This window comes from Lynx canadensis, chromosome C2, assembly GCF_007474595.2.
Source record: "Lynx canadensis isolate LIC74 chromosome C2, mLynCan4.pri.v2, whole genome shotgun sequence".
Taxonomy (NCBI): Eukaryota; Metazoa; Chordata; class Mammalia; order Carnivora; family Felidae; genus Lynx; species Lynx canadensis.
In genome coordinates, this window is record NC_044311.2 from 25,116,483 (window position 1) to 25,135,018 (window position 18,536).

General features: G+C 44.4%; 1 protein-coding gene across 1 annotated transcript in view; it reads left to right on the forward strand.

The window, feature by feature from the left end:
- RFTN1 (raftlin, lipid raft linker 1) overlaps window positions 1-18,536 on the forward strand; it is a 207,215-nt gene that overhangs the window by 98,041 nt on the left and 90,638 nt on the right. Inside the window, 1 exon segment of the mRNA XM_030328896.1 lies at window positions 10,610-10,718. Within this exon segment, the coding sequence (XP_030184756.1) occupies window positions 10,610-10,718 (109 nt within the window).

Consider the following 18,536-nt stretch of genomic DNA (forward strand, 5'->3'; position numbering starts at 1 on the left):
CCCCCATTGTTCTGTGAGCATCTCTGGGAAGCAGCATCTGTTCCCCTCCTCTTCACCCCAACTACCACTGGTTGCAGAGATCAGGGAATAGCTAAAATCTCTCTCCCACCCATCCACTCCCTCTGCAAAATCTTAGCTCAGTTCATTACTGCTCTTCTAAAATATTCTTCCCTTCTTTGTCCATCACACACAATGCCACCTGCTTAATCTTCTTAAAGTCTGTATTTTACTATCTTCTCTTATCTAAGACCATCCATGACTTGCCTTTCCCTCGAAATGAAGTCTAGCCCCCTCCTGCAGCAACACACCGCATCCTTTCTTTCCAACCACGGTTCTCACTTTTCTGCTGCCTACTGCAGACATGGCTCGAGTCCTTCCTAACAGCAGATTCATTCACCTGTTTGCTGGGGTCCTGTTTACTGGGCCCGCTGATTCCAATAGGCAGCCCTCACCTTCAAGCACCTTTTACCGAACTGACCTATTTATTATTTCCACCATCTAACTCATGCTTTTTTCCATCAATATCCTTACTAATTTCTGTTCTCAGTGCCTGGAATAGCCTTTCATCCATTGTTCCACGACTAATTTCATACAGCTTCAGACTCCCCTGACAGAGTTCTTATTATTTACTTATTTATTTAACGTTTATTTATTTATTTTGAGAGAGAGAGCATAAGCAGGGGAGAGGCAAAGAGAGAAGGGGAGACAGAGAGTCTGAAGCAGGCTCTGTGCCGTCAGCGAAGAACCTGATGCAGGGCTTGAACTCACTAACTGTGAGATCATGACCTGAGCTGAAATCAAGAGTTGGATGCTCAGCTGGCTGAGGCACCGAGGCATCCCATGACTTCTTGCTTTTTAAAAAATTTCTTATTTCCTGATCCCTGACTCTGAAAGTAACTGAACTCCCATAGCACTTACGTTGTTATGTGGTTTGCATATAGTAAACAGCAGTATTGGGTAGTTAGATGCCCATAGACTGTAGGTTTCTTGAAGCAGGATCTAATTTAGTGCCTTACATGGGGTCTGTGGTCAAGAAGGTGATGAACAGATAAATGAATAATACATAGATCTTTTTATTGTCATTAGTTTTACATTAGCTAATGAAACTAGAAAAAGCCTTTTTTTTTTCTTTCCTTGACAAATCTTCAGATCTGTAGTTCATTTCCCCCTCTACCACTACTTAAAAAAAAAAAAAAAAAAAGTCATTCTGATTATTCTACTTGAACTTGGTATTGCCTTGGGGGAAATATCTTAAAAATCCTTCCTGTTTCCCAGACATAGAGAATTTGTTTCTGTCAACTGACATTTAGTAATTTTTTTCTAGTTGGAGAAGTGCCTAGTAGTCTAAATTTGAGTTTATCACCATTTCGTTCTGATTATTCCTAAATGAAGCAAAAATAGTTCTAGTGATGAACTGCACATTCTCTCTCCTTTCTTTCCATAACTCAAGTTCAGTCTGTGCTTAATGTCCTGGGAAAAGGAGATATTGTTTAAACGCATGGTCTTTGAAGTTATCTAAGGGATTTAAGAGTTGAAGTGAGATCTGTTACATGTTTATTATTGAAAAGTAGTGTGTATGGGGGTTCCTGGGTGGCTTGGTCAGTTGAGCATCCAACTCTTGATCTTAGCTCAGGTCTTGATCTCAGGGTCACAAGTTCAAGCCCCATGTTGGACTCTGTGCTGGGGTTGAAGCCTACTTAAAAAAATAATAATAAAAAGGTAAAAGTAGTGTGTATGGTAGTTTTTATTCACATGTTTATTTTTATAACAGTTTTTGACTGTTTCAGATCTGCTCATGAAACCAAATGGGTATTTAATTAACTGCTTGGCACTTTGTCAGTATAATTTGAAGACTAGCCCTTTTGCCTACATTAATTTTGAGTATTTAAAGTACTCATAGACATGGTCTTTTTCTTTACTTTCAAACATGTTTGTTCAATGGCATAGCAAAAGGTTATGTCCCAGCCACTGTGGCGCTAACAGGGGCTGTGTGAATGCACTGACCAAGATCATGATGGTTTAGCCAGCATCATGGAAGGGAAGAATCTGTTAAGTCATTACAAGGAATGAAGTATCTGAATTGGGTATATGGGTTGGTTATTCTGATTATGATATAGTTAGATAATCTGCTCACTCTTATCTCTTCCCTGGCATCCAGCTTTCTGTGACTCAAATGGGAAGTTGTCTATGTAACTGAGAGGCTAGAGGCTGGTGGTCAAGAGGTCAAATTCAATCCCAAGATGTTGGCCAGCATAACATTAAAAAATATTGACAGTTATGACTGATATAAAAACACGATTTAATGACTTCTTTAAAAAAGACAAAACTAGAAGTTTTGGCAGCCCTGGTCTGGAATCTCTAGTGATGGCTGGGATGTATACTTCCCAGGTTACCATGGTTTCCACTATTCCCACTGTCTTCCCAATACCGTAGTGACACAGCACTCACCTATTTAACGTCACTCCAGCACTGGGACTTCTCTCATAGGGGAGACAAGTTTTCTGCAACCACATTGCCCTCAGAAATGGCATTGTGAGAGGCGCCTGGGTTGGCTCAGTCAGTTAAGTGTCTGACTCTTGATTTCAGCTCAGATCATGGTCTCCTGATTTGTGAGTTCAAAGTCCTGCATCGGGCTCTGCACCGACAGTGAGGATCCTGCTTGGAATCCTCTCTCTCCCTCTCTCTCTGCCCCTGCCCCGCCCACTCTCTCTGTCTCTCAAAAATAAATGAACTTAAGAAAAATTTATTTTTAAAGAAGAAAAAGAAAAAAAAAAGAAATGTCATTGTGAGAGGACATCCAGTAGAATCCTGTGTCTGAATGAAAAGCAGAGAGAGCCTTGGTGGACATAAAGACCATTCCTATATCTTTTATATGAGAACAAAGTGTCTAGATTATGTGTTTTTGGTCAAAAATATCCTCTTCCACTCATTACCTGTGGGCCTTTAAGTTTGTATCCCTTATTTGACCTTCTGATCCCCTGGCTGCCTGAGGAGTGACTGCACAACCCTCGGCAGATGTGATCATTGTAACAAGCACAGCTCTGATCTGCGCAGTTTTTATTATAGTTGATGTTTGCATGTAATGAGGTCAACACGACTCAGAGTAGGTGGTCTTTTCTTACGGTCCTAAACAACTCTGACATCTGTGGCCAGTTGTGCTGACGTCTGAGGTACTTCAGCATAGGGGCTCTTTGCTCCCCTGCCCTACAATTAGGAAAGGTTTGCGCACAAGTGCTCAGCATCTAAGTCTGCTCTTATGTGTTTGTTTTGCAAGCGTTTATTTAAAAATTTCTACTCACTTTTGGCCCACATCCCATTTATAAGGTGTCAAACAAGTGAGGGCTGTTTGGGATGATGAGAAAGTTCTGGAAATGGATAGTGGTGATGGTCGCCTGACATTGTGAATGTACTTAATGACACTGAAAGTACACGTAGAAATGGTTAGTTACAGTGGTAAATGTTATGTATACATTAGCCACAATAAAAAATAGAAGAAGTGAGGGGGGCAAGAAGCTGGATATACTTTTTGAGTTTTTCTGACCAAAAGAGGCATAGAGAAAAGTCCTCATTCTTATTTTACATTTCCTTAATCTCTGGTCTTTTTTTTTTTTTTTTTTGGAAGGTTTGTTTTTCTCCAGAGTCTACATTATTGGTCTCTGCAAGTCATTCATTCTGTGTTTTCTCTTTCCACGGGCTTGTTCAGTTATTGCCCAGGGAAGATCTCTAGGAGAGTGGCAGATACAACATACCCAGCCTGGGTGGTGGTTCTTCACTCTGACTGCACATTAGAATCACCTGGGAGTTTCCAAAGTCTCCTTGCCCAAGTCATACCCAAAACCAATTAATCCGAATTTATGAGAGCTCCCCAAGTGCTTCCAGTGTTGAATGCAGCCAGGGCTGAGGTTGCCTGCGCTGTAGGAAACCCCGTCTGATTAAAAGAGCCCATTCCAGTGCCTGAAGTCAGGGCACGTCAAAGGCCATTTTCCTTCTCTTCTCCATACCCAGTTGTTTCAGACATTGCCTTCATATGATTTGAAGGACCTCCGATATGAGAAGTAGGGTCAGGCAGCGGTGTAGGTTTAGTGTAGAGATGCTGACCCAGAGAATCAATATTAAAGAGTCAAAACAGGAAACACAAATACCCAAAAGTATAGAACGGCTTTTTTTCTCTTTATAAAAATAAATTTTATTTTAGAATCATTTTATATTTAACAGAAAAATTGCAAAGAAATCACAAATAATTCCTTTATACCCTTCATCAAGTTTCCCTAAGTGTTACTATCTTACATTACCATGGTGCATGTGTCAAAACTAAGAAATTGACGCTGGTACATTACTGTTAACTAAAATGTGGATTTTATTTGGATTTCATCAGTTTTTCTATTCATGTCCTCTTTTAGTTATGGGACCCAGCCAGTTGTCATGTTATGATGGCTTTTTAAAACTTTGCTGGGCTGTGAAGTCTTAGCTACTTCTCCAGTGCCCTTTAGTTATGGGACCCAGTTTAGTTGTCATGTTATGATGGCTTTTTAAAACTTTGCTGGGCTGTGAAGTCTTAGCTACTTCTCCAGTGTCCTGAGCAGTCAAGGACCGCCATGTGTATGTGCCTTGTTACCACTACATTGCTACACTAAGAATTTGAATGCATTTTGTCTTATGTATTCTTGGCTTTTAGGGCATCACATCTCTGCCCAGTAGTATCCCTTTTATCCCTCTTCCTTTCAGAAAATCCCTTTGGAATGGAAATAACCCCCCCACCAACTCTCCAATGCTGCATACAAGTGGGGCCTCAAGATGTGACAGGGTTAAAGGTTTTTTCAGTTAATTTTTCCCCAGGAAGTTTTTGAGAAATGACCTAACAGCATGAAGATGTTTTTATTTTTTCAAGGGACCAAACTGTTCAGGACCCAAGTCAATGGATTAATTTGATAATCAACGCATTTTAATCACATATTAAATGTAAACAGATTTCTTTGCACTTTTTCCGTAGGATGGATTAAATCCTATTTCCCTTTGGGGATTTCAAGACTACTGGTAAATTGAAGAGAAGATTGTGCGTTTGTTAATTGAAGCAGATGACAGGGTGGCCCATACCTTGCTCCTTGACATGCTTCCCTGGTTTGACTTTCAGGACAGATAGCATAGTCTCTTGGTTTTCTTCCTTCCTCCCTGGTTTCTCCTTCTTCTCCTTTGGGCTTTCTTCTCTTTTCTCCCAATGTCTTCAATGATGGAGGGTCCCAAGATTTAGTCTTTGACTATTCTTTCTCTATGTTAATTGAAATCTCAGCTGGTCTTGTGCTTTAAATACCATCTGAAAGCTGATGACTCTCATATTTATATCTCCAGCCCCTCTCCTGAAATCCAGACTGGAATATGTATTAAACTGTCAACCAGACATCTCTACTTAGATGTCTGCTGCATAAGGCAAATTCAGAACGTCTGAAACTGAATTATTGACCTTCCCCCAAACCTGTGCCACCCACAACCTTCCCCATGACAGCTGTAGCAATTTCTCCCGTCTCCCAGTTACTGGGACAAAAATTCTCAGTCATCCTCATCTGCTTTCTTCCCTCTACACTCCACAAGAAAGTCCTGAAATTTCCACCTTGAAAATATATTCAGAATCCAGCCTTTGTGACTGTTGCTATACTGCTAACAACCCACGTTGAGCCACCATCATCTCCCCACTGGGCCACTGAGTTAGTCTCTCTTAGCTGCCTCCAATCAATTGGATCATGTTACTTCTCTGTTCAGCACTCTCCAAGGGCTTCCCCTCTTTCTGTGTAAAAACTACTGTCTTCACTGTGGCCTCTACGGTCTACATTACCTCACTCCCCATTGGCTCTCTGGCTTGTCTTCTTTCTCTTCCTCCTCTGCCCTTCATTCACTGGCCTCCAGCCACAGGGCCTCTGTGTTATCTCACCTCAGGGCCTTTACACTGGCTATTCCCTCTACCTGGAGGCTCTTACCCTAGATATCGGCATGGCCAACTCCCTCACTTCCCATAGATCTTTATTCTAAATGTCACTTCTCGGTGAGGACACCCAGACCACCCTCATTAACATTGCAGCTTTCCCACATACTCCTGATTCTCTTCATCTTGCTGTTTCTTTTTTCTTCTAAACTACTGCTGAACATACTCTTTTATGTGCTCATGTATGCTTATTGTTTTGGGCCTGTCCCTCTCCACTAGACTGTAAGCTCCACGAGGGCAGAGATTTTTGTCTCTTCTGTCTATTGATATATGCTTAAGAATAATGTCTGGCACATAGTAGTTACAGTCAGTTTTTATTGAATGAATAATTCTTAACTGTGAAGGGTGTTTGGAAAGTTAACACAATTACAGATGATAGTCGCTAGATCAGCAATGGCTAATGTTTGCTGAGCCCAGACCTCCCGCCATGGCCTATAGTAAGGGCTTTATAGGCTTTTGTCTTATTTGATCCTTACAATGATGTTAAGAGACAGTTATTCATAATATTTCCACTTAACAGTGAAAGAAACTGAGACACAGAAAGTTTAAATAAATTGTCCATAATTGTAAATGGCTCATCTCTAGTTTGCTTTAGCACCTGTAGCCTGTAACCAGTAAGTCTGGAGGAAATTATGGAATGGATAATGGAGGGAGAGGGGGAAGCATATTTCGTTGTTAACAGTGCTCTTGTCAGAGTACTCACATTTAATTTCAGAGTATGCGGTGTTAATTTCCAGATGAGGGAGGCTTTAGTTTGTAGTTAATCCCACATCTCCAAAAATGCAGTCTGTGTTCTTCCTTTTTCTTATTGTTTAAACCCAGGTCTCTGTCCTTTCCAGAACTGGAAGCCATTTAAGCCTCAGTCCAGGGGAAGTTTGGTTCCAGGTTTCTCGTTTCCTTTTCCAGAATGGCCTTTGGGGAAAGATAAATGGTGTTCCCCCTCCTATGAGGGCAAATATCTCCTCGGCTGAGAGTTTCATGTTAATGCTTCTTCCTTGGAACTTTACTGACTGCAGAATACTATTCCCTCCTGATGTGATCCCCTGGAGGGCCACGCCCAGGCCCCTGCAGCCGCTTCTGGCAGGTGTCTGCCTCTCTCTCCCAGGGTAGTCCTTGTCCTCAGAGATGTGGAACACTCGTCACCTGTCAGTTGCCACTCTCAGGCTGCTGTCAGCTGTCTGACTAGATCTTGTGGGCCTGGGCCTGGACCTGGACCTACTCACCAGTGGGAGGCCTGTTCTGAGCATGAAGTTATAATATCTTCCTACTCAGCATCTGTATTATTTTTCTATGCTCTGTAATGAATTGCCACAAATTTGATGGCTCGGAACAACATGCATTCATTATCTCACAGATTCTGTAGCGTATTTAGGTTCTTTGCATCAGGTCTCATCCAGCTGCAATATAGGTGCTGTCAGGGGCTGTGATCTCAACAGAGGTTCAACTGGGGAAAGATCTGTTTCCACTGCTTCCCTTAGGTTCTTGGCAGAATTCATCTCCTTGCAGTCATAGAACTGACATCCCTGTTTCTTGCCAACTGTTATCCAGGGGCTGCCCACAGTTCTTTGCTATATGGCCCTTTCATAACATGGCAGCTTACTTTTTCAAAGCCAGCAAGAGGAACATATAGCTCCAGTCTGCTGAAATGGAATCTTATAGCATAGTGTAATCACAAGAGTGATACCCCATCCTCTTTGCCATATTGTGATGGTTAGAAGCAAGGTTCAGTACCTGTCCTCACTCAAAGGGAGGGTTTTACAAAGACATGAACACCAGCAGGTGGAGGTGATTGGGAGGAAGGGGTCACCTTAGCGTGTGTTCACCAGAGCAACCATATTTAATGTGGTTAAATTGTGGAGGTAATCCCTGAAGCCAGGGAAGACCTATTAGTTGCTCATCTATTCCCTCAGCAGATGTTGGATTCGCTTTGCCAAGACTGTAGGTCAGGATGTGATTTTTCATGTGGCATCTAGAAAATTTGTAATAATGCCTATTTTTGTTGATTTTTTGTGCTCCTTTCAGTTCAGATGTAACTGAGTCAATTATCTGATGAAATGAACCAAAGATGCCTCCCTTCTTATAGTACTTCTTGTTATAGAACCAAAGATGGTAGCTATGAGGTCCTCTACTAAAGGTTATTCCTTATGAACCTGGGCTGTTGAGCTGCTGAAGGACAGACTCCTCTTCCCTCTGTTCATCTTATGAGTGTTTTACTGAGTGGATACAGTGTCGACTTATTTAAAATGATTCCTGTTTTTCAGCCTACTCATTTCAAATCTCAGTGTGTGTGTGTGTGTGTGTGTGTGTGTGTGTGTGTTTTAATTTTATTTTTGACAGAGAGATAGAGTGTGAGCGGGGAAAGGGCAGAGAGAGAGGGAGACACAGAATCTGAAGCAGGCTTCAGGCTCTGAGCTGTCAGCATAGAGCCCAACACGGGGCTGGAACCCACAAACCATGAGATCATGACCTGAGCCAAAGTCGGCCGCTTAACCAACTGAGTCACCCAGGCGCCCCCTCCAGTGGGTGTTTATAAATAACCTCACACAGTCTGACCTTTGTCTTCATATGACAGAGCAGCTGGGATTTCACATGTTAGAACACTGTCTTCCCACGCCTGTCTTTGTTGTTGGAGACCCCACGATACGCATGACAGGATGTCATGACCACGTCTTCTCTTTCATAAGTCTGAAATATTCTGCTTTAGTTCCTCTCAATAGGTCTTTTGTTTGGGGGGGGGATAGAGGATGAGAAAGTGGGGGGGAAATGAGAACATGATTCCAGTCTCTGATGAAGTTATAAAGCAGGAAGACTGGAGCGCAGAATCGGTTTCTTTTTTGGAGTTAGTTTATTCCAGTTTGACCAGTAGGAATCAGTTTATTCTTTCACATTTCAAAAGTATGTGCCTCAGTCCCTATGCCTGAAAGGATATGTTAAAAGGAAAAATAAAATCAAGATATGCTATTGACCTTTGGTTACCCAATGATAATTGCACACCTGGGAAAAACCAAATCCTCTTTAAAAATTTTTCACTTTTGAATTCCATGTAAATCATACCCAGATGGTTAATGGTAGCACATAAATTGCTTTTCATGATATATAAGAATCTTAGAAATCATTTTTTAAAATATAGCAAATATGCATTCAGAATCCATTGATTTGGTAGGATATATGTGTATTCAGAGTTCTGTATGAAAGTGCCCACTTTAAGAATTTTCTGGCCACCCCTGCTCTCACAGAGGCTGGCATGGGCCCCTCTTAGGTAGAGCTCCTCATAAGTGGGCCGGGAGAGCCCTGCTCACCCCTCGGCCAGTGGGGAGTGACTGTGCGCGTGCTGTAAGCCCTTGGACAGAGTCCAGCGCCCTGGTCCCTAAGTCCTGATCCCCATGACCAGCCACCCGGAGAGAGAGCAGACACGCCCTGCTGACACTTAACTGCAGTCCATTTCTTCTTGCCTTATCCCTGGCTGGGTGGGCCAAGGAATCACCTTCAATTTCTGATGATCACGTGGCTTTCAGGAGTTCCTCAGGCCCCCATACAAGAGCTCCCTATAGGAGCTCTTCAAAGGCATGGTGTGGAGTGGTAGAATTTCCTTCTGGTATCACTTGCTGCTGGTTCTCCTGAGTGTTGCATGATGTACATGATGTGCACAGTTACATGTGGGAAGGACAGAAGCGGCCACACCACCTGGGTGGGGAAATGACAGGGCCATGCTGGATGCCTCTGCACCGACCAGAAGACCGAAATTGTTTGCCACAAACAACCCTTTATATCCACTCTTTCCCCAGGACTTTAGTTGCCATATATCTCGATAGATAGATAGATAGATAGATAGATATAATTTTTTTAATGTTTATTTTTGAGACAGAGACAGAACGTGAGTGGGGGAGGGGAAGAGAGAGAGGGAGACACAGAATCCGAAGCAGGCTCCAAACTCTGAGCTGTCATCACAGAGCCCAATGCAGGGCTCGAACCATGATATCATGACCTGAGCCGAAGTTGGGTGTTTAACCAACTGAGCCACCCAGGTGCCCTGCTTTATATTCTTTCTTTAATGCATCTTTAATTTTGGTAGATTTTGCCAGATTGCCTTCTGTAGGGATTGAATCTTTTAAAAGTTCTTTTAAATTAATTTTAATTTTCCAAGTGCTATAAGAATATACTATCTTCAGAAAAAGTGGAAAAAATTAAAGATACAGCTAAAGTCAATTTAAGTTACCGCCACCAGCCCTAGACCCAGTTCCCCTACAGACAGATCCTCTCCTTCCCCCAGAATTAAATGCTGTTGTTGGTTTGGTGTGCCTTTTTGTCTATGCCTTGGCAGATATAAACCCATGGGAAATAAATATTATGGGAGTGTGTGTGTGTGTGTGTGTGTGTTTGACGCATAAACCATATTGTACTAAAATTCTATAATGGTGTGTTTTACTTAATGCTATGTCTTGGAGGTCTTTCCATGATATGTATAATTATACATCTATGTATAATTTGAGTTTTTACCATAAATTATTTTTCAGCAGTGCCTTTTTGGTATTTACTTTCAGGAAAGAATTTGGGGTTTTATTAAATACCCAATGATTCATACATAAGTATATTACAAAATCTTAACCTTTGGTTGTTTTTTCCCCCTCTCTTCAGATCTCAGAAAAATGATCTCCACAACGAACGCTACATCTTGGAATTAGATTGCTGTTCCTCCTTAGACCACCTGACGGGCCAAAAGCTCATCCCGGAGTTCATTAAGAAGGTGAGCCCTGTGGTCAGGAGACAGTTGAACAGTTGTGCAGCGCGAGCCGGCCGGGGGCTGGCCAAGGGCAGTTCCGCCACACCGCACAGGCCAGGGTAGCAGCCAGTGCCTCCTCACACCTGGGCCTTCGGGCGGCCCCACAGGGGTGCAGCACCCCCTACCCCCCGCGCCCCCCCCCCCACACACACATAGCTCGGGCTGACGATGACTCTGAAACAAGATGGCTTCCCCCCTTCCCAGTCTGGTGAGACCTTGGACCTTGTCTTTTAAGGCTGGAGCGGCATTCACAGCGAACAGGCCTGTGGGCCCACTGCTGAGACTCCTGCCAAACCCTCAGGGTGGTGGGCCACTCCCCACCACCAGCCTGGATCCCACCTTCCACTTGTCCTGTGGGGCCTCATTGCTACGAGCCGCCTTTCTTTCCTAGTGTGGGAGCAGCCCAGAGCCCCGTGACCACTGGCATATGCAGTTACACAAGGGAAAATTGCCTATTTGCAGGGGAGTCCTTCTCTGCCCAGAAATGTGTCTGGTTTTGAATTTCTCTTCATGCCATACGAGGTTCCTTGCCTAATTGCAGGGTTCACTTGAGTTTCAGTAGGACATTCACTGCAGAAGGAATGTCCTTGCCCGGACTGGGGCTAAGTTCACTCCTTAGTGCTTACCTTGTTCTCTCTCGCCCAGTCTCCCACAACAACTGACAATTCCCCATCCTGGAGAGGTGATTATGGCTTGTTTGGGACCTCATCTGTCAGCTAATGAATTCATTAATAAATAGTGTTGGCCGTCAACTTTGGGCCAGAAATACCGCATGCCTGCTTGGTGCTGGGACACGGAGAACAGCCGTGGTCCCCGCTCTCAGGCCCTCAGGTCCTCACACCTGGAAGGTGGACCCCGGAGAAGAGTGATGAGCGTTACCAGCAGGAAAGCAGCAGACACCGTGCGGGGTGGGTATCAGTGGGGGGGTATCTCACGCTAAGACAGAGAGGATGAGGAGTTACCTGGTGATGGGGCTGCACGGGGAAGGTCGGGGACTCTTCCAAACAGAGCGAGCAGCGTGTGTGAGGGCCTGGTGCAGGAGCAAGTGAGGGGAGTGAAGAGATCAGAGGAGCTTTGGGGAAGAAAAAGAGTGCCAGGGGTGAGAGCAGGGCCAGGACTCTGCTGTAAACGCAATGGAGGCTGCTCAGAGGATTTTTGCAAGAGTGAAATAATCAGATTGTCCCTTTAAACACCCAGTGACCCTTTTGCTGTTGTTTCCTTCCTGCCTCCCTCCCTTCAACATTGATTGCGTGTTCAGGCTCAATGAGGCCTTAGGAATAACCCCTCATGTGTGGTGGCCAAGACCTGGAGACTGGGAGTCAGATGACCTCGTAGATCAAAATTTCTGATAATTTTACTAGAATGATGCAGACTCTTCTCTGATGGAATTCAGGTCATTACTTAAGAAATGGAGGGATGAGGTGCCTGGTGACACTGTCGGTTAAGCCACCAACTCTTGATTACAGCTCAGGTCATGATCTTACAGTTTGTGGGATTGAGCCCCACATAGGGCTCAGCACAGAACACAGAGCCTGCTTGGGATTGTCTCTCCCCCTTCTCTCTCTGCCCCTCCCCTGTTTGCACTCTCTCTCTCTCTCTCTCTCTCAGGGAAAAAAAAAAAAGAAAGAAATGGGGAGAAAGGCAATTTTTGTTTGCATGTGCATAAGCCTGACAACATGAGTTTTTGTGTAACTTATGTAGATGTCTGTACACATAGGGCCCTCTTTCCTGGATCGATGCAGACAAAATGTTCTAATAAACTTGAGTAGGGACACGCTAGAGATGGAACTTACCCCATGATCTGAGTACTGGGGAAAAACTGTTTTAGAAATAGGCTTGTAATCAAGACTCAGATACTTGGAATGTTTGTAGGTAATTGGGTAAGATGAGGACGTGAGTCTCTGTCCATACTTTCACATTTGCTCTTTTAAAAACATATGATTTGGGGGGGTGCCTGAGTGGCTCAGTCAGTTAAACATCTGACTTCTGCCAAGGTCATGATCTCATGATCCGTGAGTTCAAGCCCTGCATCGGGCTGTGTGCTGACAGCTCAGAGCCTGGAGCCTGCTTTGGATTCTGTCTCCCTCTCTCTCTGTCCCTCCCCCGCTTGCACCCTGTCTCTCTCTCTCTCTCTCTCTCAAAAATAAACATTAAAAATTTTTTTTTAAATAATGAAAAAACATATGATTTGGGACTTTTGTCTTAACCAAGCCAAATCATTGCATGACTGTTACATTGTGCCAATATCAGGTCTTAAGGAGACAGCAGCCTGATTAGTGGGCTCTCAGATACTGGTGTGTGTAGTGTTTGGAGTGTAGGTAGACATCTGTCTATCTGTGTGTGTGTGTGTGTGTGTGTGTGTACATGCATGCATGCGTATCAGTATCTGATGGTTCGTTTCATAGTAAATCATTGACACCTGCTTATTCTATGTTAATATAAGAATTATGTTTTTAACATTTTGAATATTATATACTTTAAAAAGCCCACCATGCCATCCTGCTCCTGCCATACCCCTGGTTTTCAAACAAAAAGCATTGGGTCCAGACAGACTAGATAACTTGCACACTAGGGTAGTACTAAGATTCCTCATGTGTATCCCAGAATCTCTCACCTCTGCTCGTCTCTAGAGAGGTGGTTTATGGTCATGGTCAGCAGATGGAGGTGCAGTTTCTGCCAACAACCCAGGGGTGTTGAGATCCTGCCATTTGTCCCTCGCCGTCCAGTGTAGCCGAGAGCTGGACCTGGAAGGATCCAGCATTTCTGGTCATTGGTGCTGGCTGTGGCTGTAGTTTCTAGGCCAATGGCTGTGACACCCGGGAGAAGAGGGACAAAACAATGGGTCTGGGCCTCCTTCCCTCTGTTCCTTTTTTCTGTTGTCGGACAAGATGTCTGGAGAAAACACCACTTCTGTGTGTGAAGAGCAGAGGGGAACTGAATACCCCTCTGTAGGATCAACAGCTTTTCCAGCTGATGGCAGAATTTTACACATGTGTAAATTTTTCTGTCATCGCGCAGGTAGAAGACCATGGGAGCTTCCTGGGAAGAAATACACTAAAAACCATTTGTGTCTTTTCAGTAAATATTTAATGAATAGCCTGGTCCCTATTTGTATATATAGAGAGTGGTGACACTTGTTAATTGCCATTCACTTAGGCCAAGATGAAGCTGTGTCACTGGCGGCTACAGCTTACAGTCATTACTTTTTATCTGGGTCATTATTTTGTGTGAAATAATGGCTCCTGTTCCTGTGACAAGCAGATCCGTCTTACGATGAGATGGTAATTAACTCATTTTGTCATTGTACCATCATACAGGATAAGCTCATATTCTCTGCCTATTAGAATTAAATTCAAAGTGATTAAATTTTTTTTTCTTAAGAACAATGGCCCAGTATTATTTTTCCACTGAATGTTTTAAATTAGCAGAACTTTTGGATAGAGAACATGGATGGAAGGAGGGAAAGGAGATTTCATTATTTCTCACAAATGGGAAAAATAAAATCATCTGTATCTGTGTCATGTAAAATTAAGCTGAAGGTGCCATAATTCACAGCCCCTCTCCATCATGATTTTCGGCAGAGGGTGAGGGGGAATTCTGTAAAGACGACTCTGTTCCTTTCAGTGTGGTCTAATGATTTCTCTGAGCACTTTGGCTGTTCAAATTAAATCTGGGCTACTGCATTTTGTTTTTCCCCTCTTGTATCCTGCTGTGCTCCATCCAACCGGCCCTTTATGTAAATTATTTATTATGGACCACAGAACATTTAAAAGGCAGATTTATGATCAGACTTGGAGAGACTGTGTGTTCCAAGTCCTAGAACCGAATGCTTCAGGGACAAAGAGTCTCAGGGCTGTCTGAGAACAGAGATGCTGCCTCTGCTGCCTTGAAACAAAGGTCCCGCCGCCAGGTACCTCCAGAGCCTGTCTTGTGTGGCTGGTTTGTGGGGCCCCTTGGAATTTCCTGTTCTTCAGAGTTCCCAAAGGATTGTAAAGGAGACAGAATGATGTCAGACAAAGGGCTTACATGTTCATCTTCACATTCCTTTACATTCTTTGGAGCTTCTTGGGAAAGAGCTCCTATGTTTGGAAAACGCTTTGAAGTTTTCAGAGTCATTCTGGGTTGTGCTTCACGGTTAATTTTGGGCAAGAGGCCACACCGGCAGCGGTGTCTCCCTTCTAGACACGAGGAAACAGCTCCGAGAAGATGAGGACTTTGCCCAGGGGCTGGGACTGTTCATGGATGCAGCCTGGGCAGGTCTTTCTACAGGAGCGGCCCCAGCAGGAGGCGGTGGGATTTGGGTGGAGCAGGAAGTTTCCTCGGCCAAGTGGGGAAGGTTTTGGAGAGGTGTGGTATAGAATGAGGGCCCCGGAAAGTGAGGGCTGGATGGAGGGGTGAGGTGGATGGCGCTGTTTTTGGTAAAGAGAGGAGCATGGAAAGAAAGTTCAAGGCTGAGAGTCAAGTTCTGTTTAGCTGGGATTTGGGATGAACAAAGGGAAGAGGAAGGCTATTCTGGGCAGGATTCTTTTGCTTGTGTGAAAACAGAGCCTTCCTCAAGCCAGCTCAGGTGCGGTAAATCAGGGGGGTTTACTACAAAGATGCAGGAATGGCCTGGAGCCCCTGTGACAGAATACAGAAAAGCCCTCCCCCATCCCCCACCCCCCAAAAAAAGCAGCAGCAGCAGAAGAAGAAGAAGAAGAAGAAGAAGAAGAAGAAGAAGAAAAGGAAAGGAAAAGGTTGGGCTCCCTGGCTATATTATATGCTGCTGGCCCATATTTATGTACCTGTAGGTTTATTTGAATTTTAAATGGGATTTCACTCCACAGAGGGAATCCCTGTGTGTGCCAGGCAGACCCTGTGCTAATAGGCTTTACACACACTATACTCTTAACCCTTATCTCACCCCCTCTGGAGGCTCATTCCTGTTTTATAGGTGGAGAAACTGAGGCACAGAGACGCTGTGCAGTTTGCCCAGAGTTAAAACTGTGAAAGGCGGGACTGAGATTTGAACCCAACCCATCTGACCCAAAGGGTGCATTCCTAACCATTTGGCCATGCTGCCTATTCTGTGTCATCCTCAGGAACGGAGAGGGGGCTGTCCCAGCTGGAGGAGAGATGGCATGGGAGGCAGACAGGTGGAGCTTTGTCTGGTACATACAGATAGATTTTAGAACCTCTTGAATGCCTCCCCTCTGTGGAGGTTGGGTCTCTAGGCCTCGCTGCCCATCTGAGAAAGCCACACTCCCTGCCACTCTCCAGGTGAGAGACTTCAGGGCCTTTGCCCTCAGGTACTCAACTCTGGGCTCTGCCCCATAGATTCACTCCCTTTTATGATGGAAGGGTGAGCACTGACCTGCACGAGCTACTCGGACCTACGTTTGTCTTCCACTGGACCACAGAGACCTTAGAATGTAGCAGTGGAGGGGAGGCGAGGCAGACCCCTGCCTTGTCCTGTGGGGAACAGCTCATGGTCAGAAACTCAGTGGCTTAGATTAAGCTAGATGTGTTGCCCTTTCAAAAACCAAATGGTGCGGGGCACCTGGGTAACTCAGTTAGTTAAGCATCTGACTTTGGCTCAGGTCATGATCTCAAGGTTTGTGAGTTCGAGCCCCGCATCAGGCTCTGTACTGACAGCTCAGAGCCTAGAGTCTGCTTCAGATTCTGTCTTCCTTTCTCTCCACCCCTCCCCTGCTCACGCTCTGTCTCTCTCTCTCAAAAATAAAATAAACATTAAAAAAAATTAAAAACCAAATGGTGCTTCTTAACATCTTGACCTAAAGAGAAGAACCCAACAGATCTTTAAAATAGAAATGTCTCCTTTTAATGAAACAGAATATCCCAAATTCCCAGGATTATGAAACTTGGCCATAGTATATAAATGACTCATCATTTGCTTTCTGTCTGATTGCTGAGTATTAGGGCCTCATTTCTACAAGTGCGGTGCAGAGAGTTTAATTTTAATTCGTGCAAGATGCGGATTCAGAATGAAAGAAGAAATATGTTAAAAGGCTTCCCTTACCTACACCCCCACCTACCCCCAAGCCAAGTGAATTGTGACATTTCAAAAAGGTGGATCTGGTGGGCGCTGGGGAGGAGTGGAGGCAAAATGGTGTGTGAATGAGCATATGCCCTCAGAGTGGAAGACAGATTGCTGGGGGTGGGCAGGGAAGAGGCTGGTGGTGGAAGCGAGGCCTTGCTGGAGAATGAGGGCGTCCCGTTTGCTATTGTCTCCAGAACGTAATAAACATTTGTCACGGGAATGAACAAATTAAAAGACGAATGCAGAGGAAAAATCGTTAAGATTGTGTCGTAGAAGGGGAGAGAGAAGTCTGAAATGACACTCCAGTGACTGAAGTGTGAGGTAGGGTCCCTTGTGAGGACGGAGAACACATGGCATGAGGAACTATTTGGGGCCAGAGAGGTAATGAGATTGGGGATGGGCATGTTGGGACTTGGTGGGACACTCAAGGGAACATTCCAGAAGACAGTTGTGATTGTTGGGCTGGAACGCAGGAGGAAGCTAGGAATGGAGCTGTAGTTATCTGAGGGGCAGACTCAGAGGCCCAGAGGGGCCAGGCAGGTAATGACAGTGAGAAGGAAGTTCAGGTGGTCATCTGGATGGCACATGCCCATCTCAAGGGGGCAGCCGCCACTTAGCATCAACTCATTGTTGCCTGGTGGAAATACGAACCCAGTACCACAATATCTTCTGTTGTATTTTGGTTGGCTAGTTGGTTTTGTCTCATTTAGAGAAGCCGACAATGTTTTTATTTTCTTATTGTGACATCTCTTGGTTTTTCAATGTAAGCCAATCGATCAGTTTAAAACTGTAAGATCTAGATCAGTGTTTCTCAAATTTTCTGTGCTGAAGGACCAGTTTTTTGTTGTTTGGTTTTAGTTTTTTTCCAGTCCATTAAGAAGTGATACTTAGGTAAAATACGGTAAAAACATGGCGGCAATGTCAAATGGCTAGAAAAGTGTCTACATGCCTGCCCTTGTTTTATGTACCTATCTTGTCATGGACTGTTAACAAAAAGTTGATGGACCAGCAGTGTGCTGAGGACCAACCACACTTTGAGTAGCCACTGTTTGAGGTGGCAACGCCATGGGACAGGATAGAATCATGACCTGAGAACTCACTTGTGCTTGTGGAGGGAAGAGACGAGAATACCATGGCTGGAGCTCTGGAAAGGACCCAGAAAAGGAAAACAAAAGAAAGAAGTTCCATGAAGCAAGAGGAGAAAAGGAAGAACATGATGTTACAGAATCTGAGGGAAGAGAATATCATAAGAGCAGAAAAGAGGTTGAGTTAGAACCCACTGAGTGGGTGGCCCACTGGGTTTGGCCACTGGAGGCTACTGGTAAATCCTGTAAGAGCAGGTTTTCAAGAGTGGAGCAGGCAGAGGCCTCCCTCCATGGGTTTAAGAGTAAATAAGTTTGGAAAGAGAGAGAGAGTGGTGGCTAAGACAGGGTACAGGTGGAGGAAGTTTTGGTTGCTCTCAGTAGGAGTTAAAAGCTACCAGTGGAGAGGAGAAAACTAAAGAAAGTCAGAGGTGAGTTAAAGGTAGAGGCAGGTCCAGGTGGGGTGAGCCCACAGAGTGGACATCGGCTGCATACAGGGGACTGGATGCCCATTCCTCAGGCTTGGAGAGGAGGTAGGAAGCCACTTATAGGCTTCGATGCTCAGAGTGGAGAGAAAAATGTAGGCCCTCCTGCCTGGAGGCCTCTGTTTTCTTATAAAGTTCCTCTCCTACCCCAGCCTCTCTTGATCTTCTGTCCCCC